Genomic DNA, 26,315 nt, shown 5'->3' on the forward strand with positions numbered 1-26,315 from the left:
TCGATTACATACAGTACAGACTCCTCCGTGCTCACCTCCAAAAACGCACCCGCCCCTCGCTACCTTCACGAACTTAAGGGATCAACAACTGACCCAGAGGCCGTTAGGTCGCCCCTCTCCCCTACCCTTCTCCACAGACTGACCTACACGCGGGCAGGAGTCTCTCCTGAGCCTGCAGCGACCTCTTCAGGGCCCAACTTACTTCCCTAAACTTCCTTCGCTCTAGTTCCCTCACCCAGCCTCTTTTCCTGGGAACACCTGACTGGGGTCAGCGGCGTTTCTGGCGCGTTTCTATAGAAAACGGATTACGGGTTTCCGGCGCTTCCTAATGAGGTCATACAGCCGTGCGCCCGTCGCCTGGGCGCCCTGGGGGCCGCCATCTTGGCACACCTGACGTACTGGAGGCACGGCGGCCGCGTTTTCAAGGTGACAGGATGGTGAGCGTGCCGAATCCCTCGTGCTTTCTGGCCCCTCAGCTCTTACGGGAAAATGGGGAGATGTTTAGAGGCTCGAGTTCACTCAAGGCAGACATTACATGGGGATCATCTTTGAAGGGGCAGGGCTTCTCGTGGTAAGGGACGGGGAACGGCGCCAAGTATTCAAAAACCGGGATCCCTACCCCGTCTAAGGGGCGTGGCTCCTACGGCCGGACGTCTCAGCAAGTTGGGAAATTGAAATAACCTCCGGGCCCCGCAGTCTCGAGTCTCATTGAGAAGAGGTTCAGAAGCCGTATCAATATTTAAGTAGGGTGACAAGAAAGCAGTCTCGATTCTCATTGAGAAGAGGCTCAGAAGCCGTGTCAAAATTTAAGCAGGGTGACAAGAAAGCAGGCAGTGCGCTGTGGCCGGGGAGGGTTGCGCCCGGAGAGGGTGCGCGTCAGCCCGGACGGAGTTAGGTGTCTGGGCGGCGGAGCACTGGCTGCCTGGGAGCTGGGCAAGGGTGCTTCAGGATGCAAGGGTGCACGGTTTGGAAAAGTGAGATGATATGGGGTATGCGGCGGTCGCAAAGAAGTCTGAAGCCACGGACGTCGAGTCTGTTGCCAGACTCATCCCAATCATGTCCCTTATCCACTCTAGGCAGCCGCTTGTCACTAAAGATTAGTCTGCGACGTATTCATGAAATGAGTCGTGGTTGTACTCCTCCCCCACGCCCCCGCCGCTTCTTTCGCACAGCATAATTGCCTTTGGGCTGTTTCCAGTGTTTTGAATACTGCAACTAGACATCTTACGAACATTCATGTGTAGAAAATAAAATGACCACAGAGAACTGATTTAGCACAGTACTGTGCCTCTGCAGCACCAAGCCGCCTTTGCCAGCCATTTGCAGGCCTGCTACCCGTTTCTAGCCCTGCTCCAGTTCATATTCGCCTCACTCCCCTGAGGAACCAGAGATCTCTAGGACACAGGTTGTGGCACAGACGCCAGGTTAACCTGTTTGCTCCCACTGTGTTCAACCCGGTAGGCCATCATCATGTTCAGAACCCACCTGATAAAGTCATGTAACCACAGGTCAAAGCATGAAGTCAGTACTTCATCGTTACCATGCAGGCCTAGTCTCCTACCTGATACTAAGTCTGTACCATCTCGTTTTCATAAGGCAGGCAAGGTGATCCTAGCAAAACACAAATAAATCATGAAAAATTTCCTGTTCTCAGTTATATAATGACTGCATTACAGAATCAAATCTCAAGTGTTGACATAACCAAATTTAGGTGCTTAAAAATATGTGTTGAATCCCTCCCCCCAATAATCCAGGGGTGTGTGATGAAAGATAAGACAACTCCTGCATAGCAAATATCCATTTCTTCTTCTCTAACCAGGATTCAAGGTTTTTTTTTTTTTTTTTTTAGCAAGATACCTTTATTGTATCAAGAGAAAGACTGGGTAGAGGAGAGAGGACAAGAGCCCCAGTCATAAGAGGAAGAAAGAAAAGAAAAGGAAGATCACACGTGCAATGAAGTGGGTTATGGAGGAAATGGGAACTATGAAATTATGGCAATGTTCAGAGGTGATAGGGCTGTGAACAACGTAAAGGTTCTCCAGTACACTCAAGAGGAACCTTGCCTCCTTTCATATGCTAGCTTTCTTCCATCTTTAAAAGGAATGAGGTTCTCATTCCTTTTATTTATCCTGGGCCTCCCATTCCTCTTCTGCTCCCCCCTTTTATAGTAAACATTTATTCTAATAATGCACATGTACACAAAACGTTTTTTTGAACAATTCTGTTCTTTTAAAACTGCCTTACAATTGCTCATTCTTTGCAAAGATAGAGCTTTTTCTTTATAATCCACTCATCTTCATCTTTCAAGTCAATATATAATTATTTTTCTATACCACACAGGATATGTGACTCTATAAAGCAGCACCATGCAACAGACTCTTCTGCGATAATGAAATGTTCTACATCTATACCGTCCAACAGGGTAGTCACTAGCCACAAAAAACTATTGAGCTCTTGAAATGTGAACGCTTAATACTGATCAAACACATTTTCAATTTAATTTTGATTAATTTACATTTAAATTTCCACATGTAGCTAATGGGTACTGAAATTAGTACAAAACTGTCAAGGAATATATAATCAATGTGGGGAGATAAGACATGGGCATTTTTTAAAAAGCATTTGAATCTTGGATTATTTATACATCTTTTTTCTTTCCAAGTTTTTATTTAAATTCCAGTTAGTTAGACTTTGTGGTGTGTGCCTTCCTATATGTACTACAGCCATGGAGTTTCTCTCCCCAGTGAATTCTCTCGTCTTTAGTGAGCTGAGACTTCCTGATGAAGGATTCCCCACCTTCACTGTATACGTGCATTTCTCCATTTTGTGAGTTCTCTGATGCTTAACAAATGGGAGCCTTAGTGCTGATGGGTTTTCCAATTTCAGGCATTTTCGTATGAATTTGCTCGTATTTTGTAAGGAGAAAGGATTTCCCATCTCCACAGTGCTCACCAAGGCTCTTTATTACACAGCTTCTGTTTTAACTGACTGAATTTAAATTTGATTTCAGAATTTTTCCATGATTTTTGCCTTAAAGGAAAGTGATCTTGGTCCAAATGAACAGTACTTTCAAAGACATTATGTTAACACATTGTTCAATATTTAGTCGTCTTTAGAAATCTCTGGGTATGCAAGTATCACTGCAGATGATCATCAGTTTCCTCGACTTCTAGGAAAGAAGAGAACAATGAATGCCCAGGTGTGGACTGGCCAGTCTCTAGTATTGAATGTATGACCTCAGGATGAAAGAATCTTTAATAATTTTTCTTATTTCTTGAACACTGGTTAAAAACACAATACACAAAACTCGAGTGGCAAAGGCAAAAAGCATATAAATGAGCTTAGATGATTCACAATGAATAAATATAGAGTCAGCTGCTTTCTAAATAGCATCTTGTAAAAACATGCAGAGAGTAGAAAATAAGAAAGCCACTGTTAGAAGAGAAAATAGAGGTAGAAGGAAAACGTCATCCAAAATTCCAAGGGCTGCATTCAGTCATTCCACAAATCCTGATAAAATGCCCGTTAGGTACAGGCCACAGTGCTGGTATTGGGGACACACAGACATATTATTCTCACTGAGCTTATATTCTAGTTAGGGAAAATAAAATAAGCAAAGAAGAAAAGGAGGAAGCTTTAAATTATAAGAAGTGGTTTGAAGAAGTAAAGGAGATGAAGAGGGGTGGAGAAAATTAAGATACACTACGGGGTAAGGCAAGTCTCAACCCGTGAGTTCAAAATGGGGAATGGGGGGATAAGGAAAGTGAGGAATTAAGGTTTACTCCTAAATATTTTGCTTCAGTCAAGAGGTAAATGGAAACTGCCTTCAAGAGGGTGAATGTTACTGAGGTTCAGAATGTGGGGGAAATAAGTGGACTTTTAGAAGCACATAAACATTTAGATTTTTATTAGACCATAAAGTGCCAGGACCCAGTTGGATATATCAATGTTGAGTATTGGCTTGTATGGACAGAGCAGTGTGAAAAACATCAGTATATAAATATTTAAAAATAAAGGATGAGCTGAGATCATGTTCAGAGAATGCACAGATTGAAAGAAAGTTGAGGGCCAAGATGTTAATCACTCAAATATTTAAACTTCTGGTTGGGAAGATCCCACCAAAGGAAACAAACTGATTATGCTGGTCAAGGATAGAAGCAGATGCTTATTATGAACAAATAGTTCAGCGAGGCAATTCAGAAGGTTGAATCCTCAGTGTTTGATTTCAGCATATCTATGGTACTCCTAGGTAGTTGTCCTGTTTCTAAAATTTACTCTTTTCTTCATTCTGCATAGTACCATCACACTGGTCACATGTTTAGAGAGTAACTTTTTTTTTTTTTAAGATTTTATTCATTCATTTGACAGAGATCACAAGTAGACAGAGAGGCAGGCAGAGAGAGAAAGAGGGGGAGGAAGCAGGCTCCCCACCAAGCAGAGAGCCCGATGTGGGGCTCGATTCCAGGACCCTGGGATCATGACCTGAGCTGAAGGTAGAGGCTTTAACCCACTGAGCCACCCAGGCGCCCCTAGGAAGTAACTCTTACCTCAACACTCCAACTTTCAGTCTAGCAGAGGTATGTTCCTGAATAAAGGGGCAAAGATGAGAGATGATGACCACCCAGGAATTTCCAACAGACTGGATGGACACACAGAGTTCTCCAAAGGCAGATGTCCTTCTAAAGATTTTATTTTATTTCTTTGAGAAAGAGTGCAAGCTAGAGGAGAGCTCAAATGGTAAGGAGGGGCAGAGAGAGAGGGAGAAGCAGACTCGTCCCTGAGTAGGCTTGATCCCAGAATGCTGAGATCATGACCCAAGCTGAAGGCAGACACTTAACCAACTGAGCCACTCAGGTGCTCCGCACATGTGTTCCTAAACATGGTAAGAAAAACACACTCTGCATGCTGTACCCATACAGATGTCACAACTGACCTTCTCCCACTTTGAAATCCCTAATGCACCGATCCCTCATCCTGCATCGGACTGCATCTTCTTCCATAATCCTACATTTCTGTCTCCACGCTGGTATCAGTTAAGCAGCCGGAAGGACCACTTGCCTCCTTTGGAACCAAGATTCAAGCCAGCTATACGTTGTTTTTCCTAACCCCTGGCTATTCCTTATTATTGCCATACAGTTACTACAAGGTAGAAATTAAGAGGACCCAGAGCTAGAAAAAAACAAAGTAAAAGACCCTACAATAATGCTATCTCAAAGAACTCAATTACTAATGTATAAAATCTAAACATTCAATGTGGCAATAAAAGTTAACATTACCTTGACTACCCCATTTACCCATTTCCATTCCACTACTTCCCCCACAAATAGCCTCTGACACTGGCCTTCAGATGGCTAGCTTCAGACCAATCTGTGGCAGTCTTGGCCATGGCTTTGCACATTTCCTATTATTTATACCTCCATCCTTTGTCCTTCATTATATATATATTTTTTAAGATTTTATTTATTTATTTATTTAGAGAAAGAACATGCACAAGCAAGGGAAGGGGCAGAGTGGGGAGAGAGAGAATCTCAATCAGACTCCGTGCTGAGCATGAAGCTCAATGCAGGGCTCCACTGCATGTCCCTGAGATCATGACCTGAGCTGAAATCAAGAGTTGGATGCTTAACTGACCGAGCCATCCAAGTGCCCCACATGACCTTTATTTAAAACCTAGATATGCTCCCAAATATCATGCCATCATTCCCCATGCTCTCTATATAACTATAGGTTCTATTTCCTCTGGATTTTCACAAGATCACATCTTTACTAACCATTTTGACACGTAACCTCAACCTTGAAATCTAGCAGAAATACCTTGGGTTCAAAATCTACGTTGCAGGGGTGCCTGCGTGGCTCAGTTGATTAAGGCTCTGCCTTCAGCTCAGGTCAGGATCTCAGGGTCCTGGGATCGAGCCCCACATCGGGCTCCCTGCTCAGTGGGGAGTCTGCTTCTCCCTTTCCCTTGGCCCCTCCACCTGCTTGGTCTCTCCCTATCAAATAAATAAATAAAATCTTTAAAAGAAAAAAGTGTAGGGGGAGCCTGGGTGGCTCAATTGTTAAGCATCTGCCTTCAGCTGAGGTCATGATCCCAGGGTCCTGGGATGAAGATCCACATCAGCAACTCAATGAGGAGTCTGCTTCTCCCTTTCCCACTGCCTGCCGCTCCCCATGCTTTTGTGTACACACTCTCTCTCTCAAGTAAATAAAATCTTTAAAAAAAAAAAAAACCTATACTGCATACAGATTTTCATGTATCCATGTCATATATTTACCACAAAAATCTTTGCCTCTAGAGAGTATTTTTTGCTTCTGTTGAAATTCAGCATTTAAGCTGTGAGTCACCAAGTAAACTGCCACAACAGCATCCTCTAGAGAACTTTAAATACTGACATCCCCAGACTTGCACCCAAAATCTAACCAAGAGGGAGAGGCCTGGATACATGCATTATGTACACAGTCTCCCAACAAGAGCCTAGGCTTTAAGAAATACTTGAAAAATAGATGAATACAGTGTTTTCAAGGCTGCGTTTCAATGGTCTGGACACAAAGTACAATGAGAATTCATAGAAGGAAGACACAAGGGTGTGGTCAAAGACCACGTCATGAAAAGAGAATTTAAAGTGAAAAAAGTATACATATACGCAACTGTATGAACGGGAAGACAACAGTAAGATCACCTTCCTGTCCCTTACTTGATCTCTTACTTGATGAATCAGCAATTCCAGATAATGTTTATGGATTACTTCCTTTTTTTTTTTTTTTAAAGATTTTATTTATTTCAAAGAGACAAAACACGAGAGAGAGAGCACAAGCAGCAAGGAGGGGCAGAGGGGGAGGAAGAAGCAAGCCGACTCCCCAAGCCTGACACAGGACTTGATCCCAGGATGCAGGGATCATGGCCCAAACTGAAGGCAGATGCCCAACCAACTAAGCCACCCAGATGCCCCAGCACTTACTTTCTTGAAAGACATTTTTGTTCTGCTTCTAGAAAATTAGCCTCTCTGAGATCTTCCAACCTCACCACCTCTTTCTTAACTCCCACTATTCTTTCTTTCTTTCTTTTTTTAAGATTTTATTTATCTATTTGACAGAGAGAGAGATCACAAGTAGGCAGAGAGGCAGGTGGTGAGGTGGGTAGAGGAAGCAGGCTCCCCACTGAGCAGAGAGCCCGATGTGGGGCTCGATCCCAGGACCCTGAGACCATGACCTGAGCCAAAAGCAGAGGCTTAACCCACTGAGCCACCCAGGCGCCCTACCCCCCACTATTCTTTCTTAACTACTTTAGTAGATACTTGTTTTTCTAAACTTTTAGAGGACCCTAAACTTAAAAAGAAGATGATGAAGAAGAAGCAGGTGGAAGAGAAAGTGATTTTAGTTCCTCAAGAAAATTTCTGAATTCACTTAGGAGTTTCTGTGAACTTAGGAGCCTTTATAGAGAATAAGAGCTTAACTCATCAAAGTGAAGGCAAGCTTTAACGAAATTAGAACAGAGCAAGAGACAGAAAATAGAACCTTTGGTCAATTTCAGAGTGGAGAAAGAGAAGTATCTTAATTCACCCAGGTTGCTATAACAAAAAATAATAGAAATTTATTTCTCATATTTCTGGGGGCTGGGAAGTCCCAGATCAGGGTACCAAGAGATGTGGTGTCTGGGAGACCTCCTTTTTCATAGGCAGTGCCTCCCAGCTACAACCTCCTATGGCAGAAGAGGCAGGACCTTACCTTCATAACCTAATCACTTCTCAAAGGCCTCACCTCTTAACACCATCCCCTTGGGGATTAGGATTTCAACATCCCATCCTAACCTTGAGAGAACACATTTAGTCTAGAATAAGTTAAGAACCCACGGAAACACACAGATCAGATGACGCTGTGGGCACAGCATCTAAAGTGAGGTTGAACGCTAGGAAGGAAAATCACTAGTTTGCAATGGAATGGGAAGATAAACTAGTTGGAAGACTATGTTGAATTCAAAAGTCTACCTTTGGAGTAATGCCCGGAAGGTGAGATTTCATAGTAAGGGAGGTAGGAGGTAGAAGAAGTAGGTAGAGACTGTTATAATGAATTTAAAAAGGAGATTTGAGTTGGGGTGCTCGGGTGGCATGGTCAGTTAAGCATCTGACTCTTGGTTTCAGCTCAGGTCATGATCTTGGGGTCTTGAGACCAAGCCTGCATTGGCCTCCTCACTCAGCACAGAGTCTGTTTAAGATTCTCTCTCCCTCTGCCCCTTGCCATCACTCACACACACTCTTTCTCTAAAATAAATGAATAAATCTTTAAAAAGAGGAGATCTTAGAAATGTAGGAAGAAGAGAACCAAACAACAACAACAAAAAATCAAGATGTACATAATACAAACAGGGATCCGCTCTCTGAAGAACAAAAGGGCCGTAGTTTCCTCGACTCCTACACAGAAGCTCTCGTGAGGGAAAAAGGTTATGAGCGGCAGTTGTTAAGACATCCTCAGACACTGTCACCGCTCTGGAGCCTTCCCTGACTGATGGGAACGTGACTTCCTCAGCCGTCCACCTTGCTGTTCTCACCCACTCACCTGAATGGGTTCAACTGTGGACTTCCTCTTTTTCTTTCCTTTTTTTTTTTTTTTAAAGTTTTTATTTATTTCTTTATTTATTTGTCGGGGAGAGAGAGAGAGAGAGAGAGAGAACGCATGCACAAGCAGGCAGAGTGGCAGGCAGAGGCAGAGAGAGAAGCAGGCTCCCTTCCAAGCAAGGAGACCAATGTGGGACTCGATCCCAAAACCCTGGATCATGACCCCAGCCAAAGGCAGCAGCCTAATCGACTGAGCCACCCAGGTGTCCAGGTGGACTTCCTCTTCTATCACCTACAGTTCTTGCCCTCATTCCAGCTAGGAGAGCACATCTGGTTTGCTAGCTTGATAAACTGCTTGTGCAAAAGAGAACATTTTGAAATGGGCTGGGGTCTGTCAAGATGGAGGAATGCTACATTTGAAGGACGGAGACAGTTTTCACATCTGCAACCCAGAGGCTTTTCTCTCAGGAGACAAGTCATTATATACTCTTGTCTGAAACGAGAGAAGGATCTGAGAATCTACCACTTGGGAGCACTGCAGATACTCAAAAGCATTAAGTGGCTGACAGAGGAAAGACCACTGATGGGTCCCTCTGAGTGACACAGGGGAGCTGTCCTCACCCACTGACACCAGGTTCCTATAATTCTCCAACATCACGTCCTGGTGCAGGTCGTGGAGGGTAGCCAGGAGCTGCCACTCTTCCCAGGTGAAGTCCATGGCCACATCCTCCAGTGTCAGCAATTCCTGTAACAATAGGTCCTCTTTAACATGACTGTTTCCCATTTATTTTTTTAAAGATTTTTTTATGTAATCTCTACACCCAGTGCAGGCCTTGAACTCACAACCTTGAGATCAAGGGTCGCATACTCTATATACTGAACCAGCCAGGCACACCTCCCTTTTACTGATACAGAGGTTATGTAAAGGAAGTTATTCTGTTATTTTCACCATATATGCTGCATTAATATAAGCAGTTTAGAAAAAAAACACTTTGTAGGGGCATCTGGGTGTCTCAGTTGGTTGAATGCCCAACTCTTGATTTCGGCTCAGGTCATGATCTCAGGTCCTGAGATTGGCCCCTTTCTGGGCTCTCTGCTCCATCTCCCTCTTTTCCTCCCCCGACCCTTCATCTTCCTCTTTAAAGACGACACAGTTAAAGAACTAGTTAAAGAACAGGAACTATAAAGAGACAAGTAGGCAGATTTGAGGAAGAGTATTTCTGAAAACAGAAACACACATATTTTAAAAGCGTATGAGAGGCATTGAAGGGGCAGTTAATGGATTAGAAATTACCCAAATTGTAGCATGGAGCTACGGAAACTAGGGAGAATATTCTGTAAGGGCATGATAATTTGCTGAGAACTCACTGAAAACTGTTATACTCAGTTACTGTTTATGATAGTTAAACGATACAGATTAACATCAGCCAAGAAAAGTGGCACAAAAGGCAGAGTACAGAAAAGTTCCAAACAAGGAGCTTCCAGCTGTCCTCCCACAATGGAGTTATGGGCAGTGTCACTTCCTTGGCACAAACTTGTGACCATAGGCAGGGGGAACTGCCAACAGAGAAAGCTCACCTGAGCCTTATCTCCACTCTCTATCAGGGATCAATCATGTCAACTGGGCAGGACACACACATGGCTGACTTCAGTCTCCTGCTTCTCCACAGACCCAGACACTCCTTGATACACAGCCCCACCCCAAAATCACACTGTGCCTTTTCCTTTGCTGTCTTAATCTCTAGCCTTTCTATAATAAATGTAACCTTGAGTATAACAAGTGTTCTGAGTTCTGAGTCTTCTTAGCAAATTATCAAACCTAAAGATGGTCTTGGGGACCCCCAACATAAAAAGGAACTTGTTTGCTAAATATATATATATAATATACGCATAAATATTAACCATTTAAATATATATACATATTTTACTTTTTAAAGAAAACTACCTACTTGAATCATGTATGCATTTTAAAGATAAAAGTTTCAAATGATTGATAGATAGATAGACAGGAAGAAATAAAAGAAAGTAAGAAAGGAAAAGAAAAGAAGGAAGGAATGAAGGAATGAAGGAAGGAATGACTATTAACCTAATCTCTGGGCCTAATCTTTAGGAACTTCCCTTAAAGTTCCAAGCTTCTAGTTAAGGGTAAATAGTCCCGATCCAGCAGACATCCAGGAGCCCACCAAGAGTCACTTTATTAGAACTAAAGATACCTCTATCACCAGAAGTTCCAAGGGATTTAACAGTTCTGTGTAAGATACTCCTATTACCCCTATAACTCAGGAAATTAAAAGGGTTTTAGCAGCTCTGAGTCAGGAACTAGGAGCAGAGACCAAATATGTATTTCTTATTATGTCAAACTAAGCCTTTGGAATCAAAGATCTTGCTCAGGAACCAGCTTAACCTTAACCACTTTCTACAGATTTTCTCAGGGGCCCTTATCACCCAGCCTGCATCTCAGATAGCAAGGCAATTTGGTTCAAGGCCCAGAAACTTCCTGACTCTCTAACATCATCAGAGGAAAAGGTTCAAAGACCAAAGGCAGGGATACTGTGGGCAGAAATCAGTAAATACAACTTTTAGAGACATTCAAGGTACATCCCTCCAAAATCAACTCTCCTTTTCACTTGAACCTCCATGGTCCTACATGAGGAACAGCTGAAGAGCTTCCACTTCCATTTTCCAGCCTAAAGCACTTTCAATACAATGGAATCTGGGGAGCCTGGGTGGCTCAGTCAGCTAAGCGTCCAACTCTTGATTTTGGCTCAGGTTATGATCTCAAGAGTTCTGAGATCAAGCCCTGTGTCGGGCTCTGTGCTCGGCATGGAGTCGGCAGCTTGGGATTCTCTTTCCCTCTGCCCCTCCCCCCACTCACATGCTCTCTCAAATAAAAAAATCTTTTAAAAAATTAAAAAAAAAATACAGTGAAATCTCTCCTGTTACCTATAGTGCCTATGTCTATCATTGCCCCCAGGGACAAACTGCTTTTCCATAAAATGCATGTGTTTGTATGTATCTGATGCATGTATGTGTGTATATACATATATAACATTTATAACATATATAAATGTGTATATACATATATATTTTATATATATATAAAACAAAATCCCTTAAGAGGGATTTTGAAGGACTGAGGGGAAAGTAGCATTTGTCAGGTCTATACCACAGCCCAGAGTTCCTGGGACTCCAAAGCTTCAGCCTCTCAACCAGATACATAGGGGCCTTACCAGATACTGACATATGGCCCTGTATTAATCCTCAAACCTGGAAAAGGCACTATCGTTTACTGATGGCTGCCAGCACTATCATTAGCCCAATATGAATTTCCAAATTTGAAATGGCATTCATGGACAAATGCCAGCATCCCTCCCCTGTCCACATCAATCCTTATGTTCAAATAATAATCTCCAATACCTCAGAAAGTGACTGTATTTGGCGACAGGGTCTTTGAAGAGATAATTCATTGGAAATAAGGTCACACAGGCCGGACCCTAATCCAGTGTAAGTGGTCTCCTTATGAGAAGAAATTCGGACACAGACACACACAAAGGGAAGACTGTGTCTTGAAAGTGGTCATCAACAAGCAAGGGGAGACTTCTGAAGGAACCAGCCCTGTGGACCTTGATCTCACACTTTAGCCTCCAGAACTGTGAGCAAGAAAAGTCCGCTGTTTTAAACACCCAGTCCGTGTTTTGTTATGATAGCCCAAGCAGACTAATATACCCACCCGCACTAGGCCAGACAAGGCAGAGTGAGCCCAGCAGACCCCGAACCCTGACCTCACTCACACCATGTGCAACAGTTGAGAACATGGTACACGGACCAAGGACAAAGTGATGAGCCCTCAAATGTACAAGAGCATTTCCCTAAAATGCACCAAGATGGAAATGGAACATTTCAGAATTCTAACAAAACAATGTGGTTATCATTTGGCAAACAGCGAGCTTAGTGCTAGTTAGAACTAATTTTTATGAAGGTGAGGGAGTGGAGCAGTAGAGGATGCAAGATGAGATGGCCTTCTTAAAGAGGATAACACAGACTCTATCCCACTACAATGTTTTATTTACCTGGGAGCAAACCTTGGAAAGGTGAGTTCAGTACCTGGTCAGGTTCAGGGTAGGCCACGCAGCCCATTCAGGGACCTGACTGCAGATTTAAGTAGGAGGACGCCGACCACCATGATACAATGTGTAGATCCACAAGACAAGGAGCGGAGAAGACCTGGAGACCAAGTTGAAGAGGAATCCATTTCTGATTAAAGAGCATCTGTCTTGTTAGAGGTCATTAGTTTGCATGTTTTGTTCACCAGAGTATCCCATGTCTACAACAGTGCCTGGCACAGAGCAGATGCTCAAAAAATGTTATTTGTAGTAGTGAATTGAGTAATTGACTCAAGAGTTTGGAACACACCAAATTTCCACTTTTTTCCCTTGTAAGCAGGACTCATGGTTTTTAAGCGGGATAGATCTTTATTGAACCAAGAGAAAGAACCCGGAGTACAGAAGAGATGACACGGGCCCCATTCCCCTGATGATGATGCCACGTCATGTCTCCATTCATCACAACACAGAGGAGCTGGGATCCCTGAGATGTTGGCAACTCTTAAGTTGCCATGGCAGTGGCAGACCATGGACCAGAGTCAGGGCTCTTCTCCATGACATGACGGAATTCTCACCTCCACCCATCTAACACAATGTCCTCAATATTTAAAGTGACATCTCTTTCTTCCATTAATTGGGCTTGTTCTGCAGATCCTATTCCTTCACTGGTCTGCCCCTTCTATATTGCCAGAGGCCTCTATTCAGGATTCTTTTTTTTTTTTTTTTAATGTTCCTTGGATAGCACTGATCTTTGAAGTTTTATTCCCATAGCTCCTTTATTTCACTGACAAAAATATATTTGATTGATTAGTCTGTTAGGTCATTCATTTAAGTCAAGCATTCACTTCAATCACCTTTCAAAGCTATGTAATTCTTTCCTATTTTTATATGTGCTGGGGAATATACGATTGTCTAAATTAACCAGATAGCATTTATAATCCAAATGGAGAGTTAAGATACGAACCTTTAAAAAAGTTTCCATATCCCATTTTACATGTGTAAAACTAAGTGAATCCTTTCCTGCTCCCTCTCCAAATAATAATGTGCCCTTGAACAAGAAGTTACCAGGATACTCTGGACCTTCTAGAGTATGTCCTTTTCAACTAATGTAGGTGTATACATCCTTTGATTACATTTATTGGAGGATCAAATTGCTACACACATATAATCCAGCTTTAAAAAAAAAAAAAAGCCAGGTTAGGGGAACCTGAGTGGCTCAGTTGGTTAAGCATCTGCCTTCAGCTCAGGTCATGATCCCAGGGTACTGGGATCAAGCCCCACATCAGGCTCCCTGCTTCTCCCTTTCCTTCTGCCTTCTACTTCCCCTGCTTGTGCTCAGCTAAATAAATAAAATCTTTTTTAAAAATGCCAGCTTGAAGTCAGCAGGGGCTTTTATTCAGTTCACTGACATCATATGTGGGTTCTAGAACATCACTAGGTAAAGGAAACAGCTGATCAACATTTTTTCTGAGCGGTGTGTGTACCAGATGTCTAGGAAAAGAACCTGGCTGATAGGTTATTCATGGGTCCTGGAGAGTTGTTCCTTTGGGTGAGATTTACAAAGTAAAACACATCCAAACACATGACAGTATGCTACTGAATCCAATGTATTCACTTTCCTTTTGAAGGCTGAAGGATGGACTTTGGTAGCCTAAAATAAACTGAATAAATTCAGAACCAGAGAAACACCAGAGCTAACCCTATAATGATGGTGGGTAGAAATGAAAGATTCATGTCCCCCCAAAAGGGAGGGGGTGCACTGTTAGAGCTCTAACCATTGATGTGCAATATATACCACCTGCTTTGAATTGAAGAGTGACCATTGTACCAATGAGGAGTTTGATTCAAGGTATACGGTCCTAAAATATACACTACGTACATTATCTGAAGTAAAATGATGTCAGACTTGTGGCAGAAATCTCTAAAATATTCATCTTCACAGGGCTTATTTGCTTTATGTGTTTTCTGGTACTTTGCCGAAGATATTCTGTATGATTTCCTCTGCCAAGGGATGAGGCAGAGTGCTCCACTGACCACCGGGCCACATGCACTGCCTTCAGGGTTCTTCCAACTGTTGTTCTCCTGTGTGAACTCTCTGACGCCTACTGGTCTTACTTCTGGGGAAGGCCTTTTTCCAGCATCATTCTATTTCTACCAGCTATGAGCTCGCTGATGATACGGGACCTATGAAGCCCCCGGTAAGGTCTACCTTTCCACAAAGGCTTTTCCGATCTTTATACTATGTCTTTGCACTATGCCTGGTCTTTATACTGTTTGTCACTGTACACACTTATTGGTCGCAAAATGAACAAGGAGGTTTTAGTCAAGGGTTTTCCACCTTGATCGTATCACATTTTATTTCAGCGTGCTTTTCGTGACATAAAATATGACACAACTGATCAGTGAGGGCACTACCGCATTCACTGCATTCAAAAGGTTTCTCTGTGTAAATTCTGTTATCTGCTGACGGTGCGCATCTGGCACCTGGATGTCCCACAGTGGCCATGTTCCCATCTGTTAGGAGTCCACGGAGATGCAAGGAAGTCTGAGCTGCTACAGTAGGCATTTGCACGGACACTGTGTTAACAGGGTCCTTCTCCTGCCTGCTGTCATTTGAAAGCGATGAGCTGTGGCTCTCTGCGAAGGGATTCTCCAATGCGACTGAACGTGTACCTTTCTCCCTTGCATGCAGCATTCCCTTATGGTAAACCAGGCAGGACAGGTGAGAGAAAGCCTTCCCACAGTCAGCACATCCATAGGGCCTCTCTCCTGTATGAGTTCTCCGGTGTCGATTAAGGCACGACTTATCTCTAAAAGCCTTCCCACAGTCACTGCAGGTATAGGGTTTCTCTCCCGTGTGAATTCTCTGGTGGTTAATGAGACCAGACTTGTGTGAACAGGATTTTCCACACTCAGTACACACAAAGGGAGTCTTTCCAGTATGAAATCGCTGATGTGATATGAGGCATGTCTTCTGGCTAAAGCCTTTCCCACATTCGGTACACACGTAGGGTTTCTCTCCAGTGTGAGTTCGCTGATGTATAAGGAGATTGCCCTTCTGAATGAAACCTTTCCCACATTCACTGCATATATAAGGCTTCTCCCCAGTATGCGTTCGCTGATGCACAATGAGATTGCCCTTCTGAATGAAGCCTTTTCCGCAATCACTGCATATATACGATTTCTCTCCTGTATGAGTCTTCTGATGGGCATTGAGCTGTGACTTCCAGCGGAATGTTTTGTCACACTCAGTGCATTCATAAGGCTTTTCTCCCGTGTGAGTTCTTTGGTGTTCAATGAGCCTGGACTTTCTGGAGAATGCTTTGTCACACAGACTGCATCCGTGAGGCTTCTCTCCTGTGTGAACTCTCTGATGGTTTATGAGCCGAGACTTCTTGACGAAGCCTTTTCCACACTCACTGCACACATAGGGTTTCTCTCCTGTATGAGTTTTCTGATGCATGATTAGCCGGGATTTCTTGGGGAAGGCTTTGTCACATTCAGAGCATTCATACCGCGTCTCACCTACATGAGTTTTCTGATGTTCGGTGAGTCTGGACTTTCTGGAAAAGGCTTTTCCGCATATGCTGCACCCATGAGGCTTCTCTCCCGTGTGAACTCTCTGATGATCCATGAGCCGAGATCTCTTGAAGAAGCCTTTTCCACATTCACTGCATACATGGGGTTTCTCTACCTTGTCAGTTCTTTGATGCTTGATGAATTGGGAATTTTTATTCATAGAATTCCCACATTCAGGAAATTTAATTTCAGTACAATACTGGTCATGCTTTGTATGGGAGAAGGATTTTGTATCTCCACTAACCTCAACGAGATTCTTTACTTCATAGACTCTGTTCTGGTTGACTAAACTTACATTTGATTTCAGTGTTTTCTCATCTAAGCCAATGATATCATGATTTTGCCTTAAGGGAAAATTACTTTTACTCTGATGAATGATGTTTCCGAATGCATTATGTTCATGGCATTGTTTCATTCTCTTTGGACATCTTTGATTTTGCAAGTGCCCCTGTAGATGACCATCATCTTTCTTGATCTCTAAGAAAGAAAAGAAGAATAATTCTTTCCATGAGTTTTGTATACAATAAAACTATTTCACAAATGGCTTTTGTGACTTGAGCTGAAGACAGAAGCTTAACCAACTGAGCCATCCAGGTGCCCCAGCCTTGGGCTTTTGAACTCACCATTTGGTCTACTTGGAGCTCAGTTCGTCCAAGGACTCACATCCCTCATGCAGCTGCTCAAAGGCATCTTACCAAAGAGTTACTCCCATTCCCCGGAGAGGCCCCAGCTAGACTCCCAGGTGCTATAGCAGCTCCTGGGCTTCACACACTATCCCACTGCTGTCCCACTGATCTTCCTGGCACTTTTCACCATAAGACATATTCGTTTATTTAGATTAGTTTTGTTTCTCCTCGTACAAACTCATCTCTGTAAAGAGTTTTGTTGTTGCTGCTGCTATTGTTCACATCTGTTGGGGCCCATGTGTAACATGCTACACACACACACATAAACACACACCCCAATTAAAATAATCAAAAATATTTAACACAATGAAACAAGGAAAGAGCCTCATGTATGGAACACATTAAGGAGACTCCTTCAAATATAGCTGACCTTGACCGTAGGAAAAGGGAAGCCAACTCTATATAAGCAAGAGCTCTATCATGGAAATTACTGATCAAAGAGAAATTTCCGGGCGCCTGGGTGGCTCAGTGGGTTGGAGCCTCTGCCTTCGGCTCAGGTCATGATCTCAGAGTCCTGGGATCAAGTCCCACATTGGGCTCTGTGCTCAGCAGGGGGCCTTCCCTCTCTCTCTCTTTCTCTCTCTGCCTGCCTCTCCGTCTACTTGTGATCTCTCTCTGTCAAATAAATAAATAAAATCTTTTAAATAAATAAATAAGAGAAATTTCCTTCCTATTAGCCTGGTAAATAGGGCGCCAAGATGGCTCAGTTGGTTGAGCATTTGCCTTTGGCTCAGGTCATAATCTAGGGCCCTGGTATTGAACTCCACATTGGGCTTCCTGCTCAGCAGGAAGTCTGCTTCTCCCTCTGCCCCCGCCCACCACTCATGTTCTCTCAAATAAATGAATAAAATCTTAAAAAAAAAAAAAGACCAGTAATATGATTAGTTGGGACTTAATGTTACTGATTATCATAAGGAAAAGGAAAGATTCAAGAGAATGCATCCAGCAGTCTCATTTAAGATGGACTAAACTAATGATCAGAACGAATAACTATACAAGGAAATTAAAGCAAAGCAGGCATGGGGTTTAATGATGTGGTCTAGGCTGGGAACAAAGAATGACAAATTTTAAGAAATCAACAGGAATAGCCAAGACTTTACATAAGGGAGCTGAGAAGGTAAGGAAGGGTCCAACACTTCACTACCCCTAGTTCCCACAAAGAGCCCCTACAACTTATACCATTTCCTAAGTGATAAGAGTACTCAGAGCAACTTTTGTTCTCATGTTTAGTTTCTGACCTTGGCTCTTGACCCAGGGCTCATAAATCCCTTGGAATTTCCTGGGTGATAAGAGTGCCTTTTGGGGGCACCTGGCTGGCTCAGTGGGTTGAGCCTCTGCCTTCGGCTTAGGTCGTGATCTCAGGGTCCTGGGATCGAGCCCTGTATCGGGCTTCTACTCAGCGGGGAGCCTGCTTCCCCCCTGTCTCTCTGCCTGCCTCTCTGCCTACTTGTGATCTCTGCCCATCAAATAAATAAATTAAAAAAAGAAAAAAGGAGTGCCTTTTGTTCTAATAAGATGACTCTAGGTGGGCTGCTGGATGGGGGCTGGTCAGCAGAAAGACCAAGCTATCATTAGAATCTTGGAACATTCAGCCCCACCCTCCAACCTCCAGAAAGGGGAGAGGGTTGGAGACAGAGTTAATGACTGATTTGGCCTACGTGAGGAAGCCTCTAGAAAATTCTAGGAGTATGGGGTTCGGGGAGCTTCCAGGTTACTGAACACATGGAAGTGCTAGGAGACAGGGGCCTGGAGAGGGGATGGAAGCTCCCTGCCCTTTCCCACATACCTCACCTATGCACCTCTTCCTCTGGATGTTCATCCATGTCCTTTATCATATCCTTTTCTAATAAACTGGTAGACAACAAGTATTTCCCTGAGTTCTCTGAGTTGTTGTTGCAAGTAAGCAAATCTAAGGGAGAGGAGTTCATGAAAACCTCTGATTTATAGCCATGAGACAAATTTGAAACTGGGGACCTACTAAGTGTGACTGATATCTAAAGTGGGGGGCAAAAAAAGAACACCCTTTTCCTCAATCAATAAGTGTGATAATTCTTTCCAGAAAAATAAAAAATATGGGTGCCTGGGTGGCTCAGTTTGTTAAGCGCCTGCATTTGGCTTGGAACATGATCCCAGGGTCCTGGGATCAAGCCCTGAGTCAGATTCCCTGTTCAGCAGGGAGCCTGCTTCTCCCTCTCCCTCTGCCTGCCACTCCCCCTGCTTGTGCTCTCTCTCTCTCTCGGTTTTACATATATATATATATATATATATATATATATATATATATATATATATATATAAAATGTGGAAGGAAGGAAGGAGTGGGAGGCAGTCTCATGTGACAGAGCCCTTAACTTGTGGGTTCGGAAGCTACCTCCAGATAGATAATGTCGAAATTGAGTTAAATGGTAGAAGACCTGGCTGGTGTCACAAAGAACCGCTTGGTGTGAGGAAAACTGCCAACACATGGTGTGAGAAGTCCTGTGTATGTGGTCGTGGTGTCAGGGTAAAGAAGATACGAGAGGTTTTCCTGCATGGCCAGACATTTAAGACATAAAGAACAGGGGCGCCTGGGTGGCTCAGTGGGTTAGGCTGCTGCCTTCGGCTCGGGTCATGATCTCGGGGTTCCGGGATCGAGTCCCGCATCGGGCTCTCTGCTCAGCAGGGAGCCTGCTTCCTCCTCTCTCTCCTCTCTCTGCCTCTCTGCCTACTTGTGATCTCTGTCTGTCAAATAAATAAATAAATAATCTTTAAAAAAAAAAAAAAAAAAAAGACATAAAGAACAACAGCTACTGCGGAATGTTTATGTCCCCGCTTGCCAAAGTCACACTGTTGAAATTCTAACTCCCAAAAATGGAGGTGAATGTTAAGACGGGGCGCCTGGGTGGCTCGGTGTGTTGGGCCACTGCCTTCGGCTCGGGTCATGGTCTCGGGGTCCTGGGATTGAGTCCCGCGTCGGGCTCTCTGCTCAGCGGGGAGCCTGCTTCTCTTCCTCTCTCTCTGCCTGCCTCTCTGCCTACTTGTGATCTCTCTCTGTCAAATAAATAAATAAAATCTTTAAAAAAAAAGAAGGGAAGCTGACATTGTCCAAAGGGGAGGGAAGTGCAGCAGCCAGCAGCCAGTGCTCAAAGCAAACATTTCCCTCTGGAGAGAGGTGTGGAAGACAGACTTCTGTAGCAAGAGAAGCAGAAGGAACAGGTAGTGACACAGTCCTGGGAGATAAAGGGTGGTAAGATTTGGGAATTCTAAAAAGATATCTAGAGAGAAAATTAACGGAGGGGCGCCTAGGTGGCTCCATCGTTAAGCGTCTGCCTTAGGCTCCAGTCACGATCCCAGGGTCCTGGAATCGAGCCCTGAATCCGGCTCCCTGCTCAGTGGGAAGCCTGCTTTTCCTTCTCCCACTCCCTATGCTTGTGTTCCCTCTCTTGCTGTGTCTCTCTCTGTCAAATAAATGAAATCTCTAAAAAAAAGAATTAATGGAGGGGCGCCTGGGTGGCTTAGTGGGTTGGGGCCTCTGCCTTCAGCTCGGGTCATGATCCCAGCGTTCTGGGATTGAGCCCCGAGTTGGACTCTCTGCTCGGCGGGGAGCCTGCTTCCTCCTCTCTTTCTCTGCCTACTTGTGATCTCTGTCAAAAAAATAAATAAATAAAATCTTAAAAAAAAAATTAATGGAGACCTGTAAGAAACAAACAGGGATTGAACCCAAGAAGTGGTAAGTGCTCTAAGCACTTCAAAGAAAAAGAGCCCTTCTCAGGGAGATTCCTGGAGCTCTGTTCATATGGCCTTAGACACCCTTGCAGCTGGGACAGGTCTGAGTGACTAAATACGACTTCCTCACCACCTTCCTTGTTGGTTTTCTCTCACCTGGACAGATTCGACTGCGGATTTCATCTTCTCTTGTCCATAGTGCCCCTTGTTCCCACCTGGAGAGTGCATCCGGCTTGCTGGCCTTATACCCTGTGCATGGGAAATGAAAGAAGAGGTAGGCTCTGTGAACTGGCTGGTGTCTGCCAACACAGAACAAAGTCGTATTTCAGGAGTCACTCAATTTGCAGGTTGGCAAAGTTAAAGGTCTTCTCTCAGGATGGGCACATTATACCCTCGAATCTGGGGCCAGAGAATCTGGGGACTGAGAATTCACCCTGCTGAGCAGCATAGACATGCCAGAGCTCTCAGAAGCTGCAAGAGGAAAGACCACTGATGCATTCCTCTGAGTGACCCAGGGGAGCTGTCCTCACCTACTGACACCAGGTTCCTATAATTCTCCAACATCACGTCCCGATACAGGTTCTTCTGGGCAGGGGCCAGGAGCTGCCACTCCTCCCATGTGAAGTCTACGGCCACATCCTCCAGTGTCAGAGTTACCTGTAAGAACACAGTCCTGTGTCATGGGAGTGTTCCTCTAGTTACTGAAATGGAAGGAATATAAAGGAAGTTGCTGTGCTTGTGTTCACCACAAGGCTACATCTATACATTTAGGTGTTTTGATTCTTTGTTAAAGGTTTATCTATTTATTTTAGAGGGAGAGCAAGCATGTAAGCGGGGGGGTGTGGGCACAGGGAAAGGAAGAGAATCTCAAGGAGACTCTAGGCTGAGTGCGGAGCCCTACACAGGGCTTGGTCCCAGGAGGCCAAGGTCATAACCTAAGCCAAAATCAAGCATTGGCCACTTAACAGACTGAGCCATCCCAGCTGCCCCAGGTGTCTTGATTTTTTTAAAAACTACATTGTTGGGGGACACCTGGGTGGCTCAGTGGGTTAAAGCCTCTGTCTTCAGCTCAGGTCATGATCTCTGGGTCCTGGGATCGAGTCCCACATCGGGCTCTCTGCTCAGCGGGGAGCCTGCTTACTCCTCTCTCTGCCCGCCTCTCTGCCTACTTGTGATCTCTGTCTGTCAAATAAATGAATAAAATCTTAAAAAAACAAAACAAAACAAAAAAACACTACATTTTTGGGATGCCTGGATGGCTCAGTCGGTTAAGCCGATGCCTTCAGCTCAAGTCATGATCCCAGGGTCCTGGGATCGAGTCCTGAATCTGGCATCTTGCTCGGCAGGGAGCCTGCTTCTCTCTCTGCCTCTGTCACTCTGCCTGCCTGTGCGCGCGCTCTCTCTCTCTGTGACAAATACATAAATAAATAAAATCTTAAAAAAAAAAACCTACATTGTTATAGAAGGAAAAAATACATCCACAGCCAATCCTATATATAGCAAAATATTCTCTAAGCATTCAGTAGCAATCAAGTTTCTGTAATAAGTAGCCATTAAATTCTGCTAAATTATAAACATTTCCAATATATGTATTTGAACCATTAGCTCTATACAGATAAAAAGGAACTTTACTTCTGCTATAGGACTTTGTACATTGGAATTTTTTTTAATCTTTAAATATGTTCAGGGACTTCTACAGGATTAAATTTTAAAAGGTAATAAAAGAGGAGACAGTATAAATTGGCTTTGAACATGAGCAAGGAGCATATACTATCTTACATAAAGGCAAGTTCAAAAGCAAACCCTCTGGATCCCAACAACCTTGCCAGACAACAGTACCTTCAACACTTTACAGCCGTAACTGAACTCAAACACCAACTTAGTCACCTGTTAATACAGGACCTCTGAAAGTCATGCAACTCTCCCATTTTCTTAGGTCACCTAGGTTTTATTTCTAGATTAACCCTGACAGCCACAAGGCTGGGTCCATGGGTCACCTTGTTATGATCCCAGGAAGAAATGCGCCCAATGAATTCTCCTGGTCTAGCCTCGAAGAGCTCTTCCAGAAACCTTCTTTTGCACTTAGGAGAAAGTTGAAGCTTAGGACACTGTCTACCATATAACGTCTAGGAAGCACCATTAAACAAAAGTCCCAACAACTGAGTGCCACGAAATATATAGCAACATCCTTGTGGAACCAGGCTGCTTTCTCCTCTGTCATTGCAAATGCTGTGATCACCGTGATTCTCTAATTGTGATGGCCGCCAGAGCTAGCAGACATAAGCTGACAGCGAGCATAGCCTGTAGGATGCCCAGTCACCTGTGATGCTCTAACACTGGTCCCTCAGTGTGGATCCTATGAATATATTCCTGATCCTATCTGCCTTGATATTGAAAGTTGGAATCTAAATCTATTTCTGTACAGTCTGTTTCTACGCAAGTCCTACTTTACCAATTTAGTCTTTTCCATGTAATTCGACTGAGTTTGAAAGTTCTCCAGAAATCAATGACAGAATGAAGGAAGGAATAAAACAAAGTCACCTGGTCCTTAATCATTTTCTTCTGTTACTGGAAAACAGTCAGTAAAGGGGACTTGTGTGTTTAGTTTCTTCTTGAATTCATTCCCCTCAATTTCTGAAATTTTGGTGTCTGGTCAGTGGTGTCCCCACAAATGACCATACGCAGGTCCTGAGCCCACCTCTTCGCTTTACTTGTTGGATCTTGCTCCTACAGTAGAACCTAAGGGCTGAAAAGTAAATTCACTTTGAGTACACAGTTCCTCTGGACCAAGAAGTTATCGCTGCTCCTCCCCTCACAGGGTTTCAAGGCTATCTGTTCCTTTGTTTGGAATCCCAGAGTCTACTGCACTCTGGGGCGATGAAACACCAGACTATGACTTTGTGAGCACCTTCTACTATGGACTGGAAGTGGCGTCTGTGAAAAGGAGCCCAGAAAGGAGAACCAGCATGCAAGATACCCCACAGCAGAGGGGCTTCTCACACAGGTCAGTTTTGGAAGAACCACACCTCAAAAGGTGAAGATTTGGACCTCTATTCCTTTAAGATCGAGAGTGCTCATGTACGAAAGTTTTTGTACACATCTCAGTTTGAAGACAAACAAGCTCAGCAAAGCATTATTCAACAAACCATTGAAACGAAACAAAAGCAAACCAAGAGAAAAAAAATTAAAGCCTATGAACAAGACTATTCTTTCTGACTATATATACATTGAGTGAAGTATAAAAACATGCATTACATAGAACAAGTTCAAGAAAGCCATTATGTCTGGGGAGGGAAGGGAAGGGGAATCAGAGGTCATCACTGAAGTTGCATTCACAGTCAGTTTATGTCTTTAAAAAAGTACCACGACCAAAAAGACAAAACAAAATTAATCATTATTATGTACATCATGGAGGAAAATCCCACTGAATGAAAATGGCAGAGTGGGAAGTTCCAAGGCCGTGTACCTCCACAAAAACACTGAAACAACAAGAAGAAGTGTCAGAATAAAGAATAAAACAACACCTTTATCCTAACTCTGAAAATAGTCACAGGTTTATAGCCCTCAGTCAAGAAAGAGGCAACTTGGAACGCCTGGGTGGCTCAGTTGGTTAAGCAGCTGCCTTCGGCTCAGGTCATGATCCCAGCGTCCTGGGATCGAGTCCCACATAGAGCTCCTTGCTCGGCAGGGAGCCTGCTTCTCCCTCTGCCTCTGCTGCCACTTGGCCTGCCTGTGCTCGCTCTTGCTCTCGCATGCTCTCTCTCTCTCTCTGGCAAATAAATAAATAAAATCTTTAAAAAAAAAAAAAAAGAAAGAAAGAAAGAGGCAACTTAAAAATGATAGGAAAGCTCTGTGCCATTGTTATTTGCCCCTACTTCACTGCCTCCTTAGTTTGGTAGTCGTCCTAGAGACGGGAGCCAGCCTTCCCAGTGGGGGAGTCTGGTTCCTGGTCCTGGAATGAGTAGAGCAAACTGGATTTGCAAAGAATTGTGTTCACTTGTTCCAGCCTGCGTGAGGCCTACCTGAAGGGCTAATGCAATGTGCCCATCCCTCTAATTTGAACCTCACACAAGACAGAAAAGCAACGGATGTTTCTTAAAAACGATGTAAGGTGGGGGCACCTGGGTGGGTCAGTTGGTTAAGTGACTGACTCTCGATTTCAGCTCAGGTCATGACCTCAGGGTTGTGGGATCAAGCCTCAAGTCTGGCTCTGCACTTAGCATGCAATCTGCTTGAAATTCTCTCTCCCTCTTGCTCTGCCCGTCCCCCAACACATGTGCACTCTCTAAATAAATAAATAAACAAATAAATAAAATCTAAAAAAGAAAAAAGCCACACACACACAAAAAAAAACAATATAAGGTGTACAAACCTTATAGTCAGATGGCTGATTATAGAATTTCATCTAAAAGTTGATCTCATTTTGGGGTCCCTGGTGGGCTGAGTGAGAACTTGTGACTCTTGATCTTGGGGTCATGAGTTCAAGCTGCACATTGGGTGTAGAAATTACTTAAATAAGTAAGTCCAAAACACACATTTCTTATAGCAGTGTTACATGACTGGCTACTTTAGGGGAAAGGTTTTAACAGTTTGTATTGAATACTTTCAATAGAGATCTTGCTAAAATCCAAGAAATCCACTTCTAGGAATCTTTGCAAAGGGAATAATGGAACAAGCATCCAAAACTGATATACAAGTATTATTAGGTCTGCTAACAGAGAATTCATTGAATGAATAAAAATTCACATATCCAGTGAAATATTATGCAGCTATTAGAAATGCTAACAAATGTCCGAAAAGAGGAAAAAATGCCTTAAGTAGAAAACGAGGGAGAGTCCAAACCTTGTGGGAGGGAGAAGCGGGGCGGGCTCGCTCTCCTGCAGCCGTGAATCATGCCTACGCCTGACCTGTGTCTTAAAAATAAAGAACGTTAAATGTCTAAAAATAAAGAAGGTTAGTTAGATTTTTTTTTAATGTCTTAGGAAATTAGCAGGGAGGATGCCTTTGGTCTCTCTCTCTCTCTCTCTTTTTTTAAGCTTTTTTGCATATGTTTTGCAAGCAACAATTTTGTATAAAAATATATATATATGTCTCAATTTATGCATAGTATAAGCACATGAAAAAGATGCTCAGTATCATTCTTCAGAAAAATACAAATCAAAACCACAACCAAAATACCACTCACTCTCACTAGGATGGATATAGTTAAAAAAGGGGGGGGGGGCACCTGGGTGGCTCAGTTGGTTAAGCAGCTGCCTTCGGCTCAGGTCATGATCCCAGCATCTTGGGATTGAGTCCCACATTGGGCTCCTTGCTCTGCAGGGAGCCTGCTTCTCCCTCTGACTCTGCCTGCCACTCTCTCTGCCTGTGCTTGCGTGCGCTCTCTCTCTCTCTCTCTGACAAATAAAATCTTTAAAAAAAAAAAAAAAACACAACCAAGATACCACTCACTCTCACTAGGATGGATATAGTTTAAAAAAAGGGGGGGGGGCACCTGGGTGGCTCAGTGGGTTAAGCCTCTGCCTTTGGCTCAGGTCATGATCTCAGGGTCCTGTGATCGAGTTCCACATCGGGCTCTCTGCTCAGCAGGGAGACTGCTTTCCCCTCTCTCTCTCTGCCTGCCTCTCTGCCTACTTGTGATCTCTGTCAAATAAATAAATAAAATCTTAAAAAAAAAAAAAAAAAAAGGAAAT

General features: G+C 43.6%; 1 protein-coding gene across 5 annotated transcripts in view; it reads right to left on the bottom strand.

The window, feature by feature from the left end:
- The window catches only part of LOC132005475 (zinc finger protein 432-like), a 61,498-nt gene that overhangs the window by 32,016 nt on the left and 3,167 nt on the right, over positions 1-26,315 (bottom strand). Inside the window, exons 3-8 of one of the 5 annotated variants that reach the window (XM_059382648.1) lie at positions 25,465-25,535; positions 24,995-25,108; positions 23,164-23,368; positions 21,153-21,279; positions 20,779-20,871; positions 12,974-16,708 (exon numbers count right to left, since the gene is read on the bottom strand). In XM_059382648.1, the coding sequence (XP_059238631.1) occupies positions 14,976-16,708; positions 20,779-20,871; positions 21,153-21,279; positions 23,164-23,178 (1,968 nt within the window). In that variant the 5' untranslated portion in view covers positions 23,179-23,368; positions 24,995-25,108; positions 25,465-25,535 and the 3' untranslated portion in view covers positions 12,974-14,975. The other 4 variants (XM_059382652.1, XM_059382650.1, XM_059382651.1 and 1 more) reach the window with 4 other exon arrangements.

The sequence above is a fragment of the Mustela nigripes genome, chromosome 17 (genome assembly GCF_022355385.1).
Source record: "Mustela nigripes isolate SB6536 chromosome 17, MUSNIG.SB6536, whole genome shotgun sequence".
NCBI classification, from domain to species: Eukaryota; Metazoa; Chordata; class Mammalia; order Carnivora; family Mustelidae; genus Mustela; species Mustela nigripes.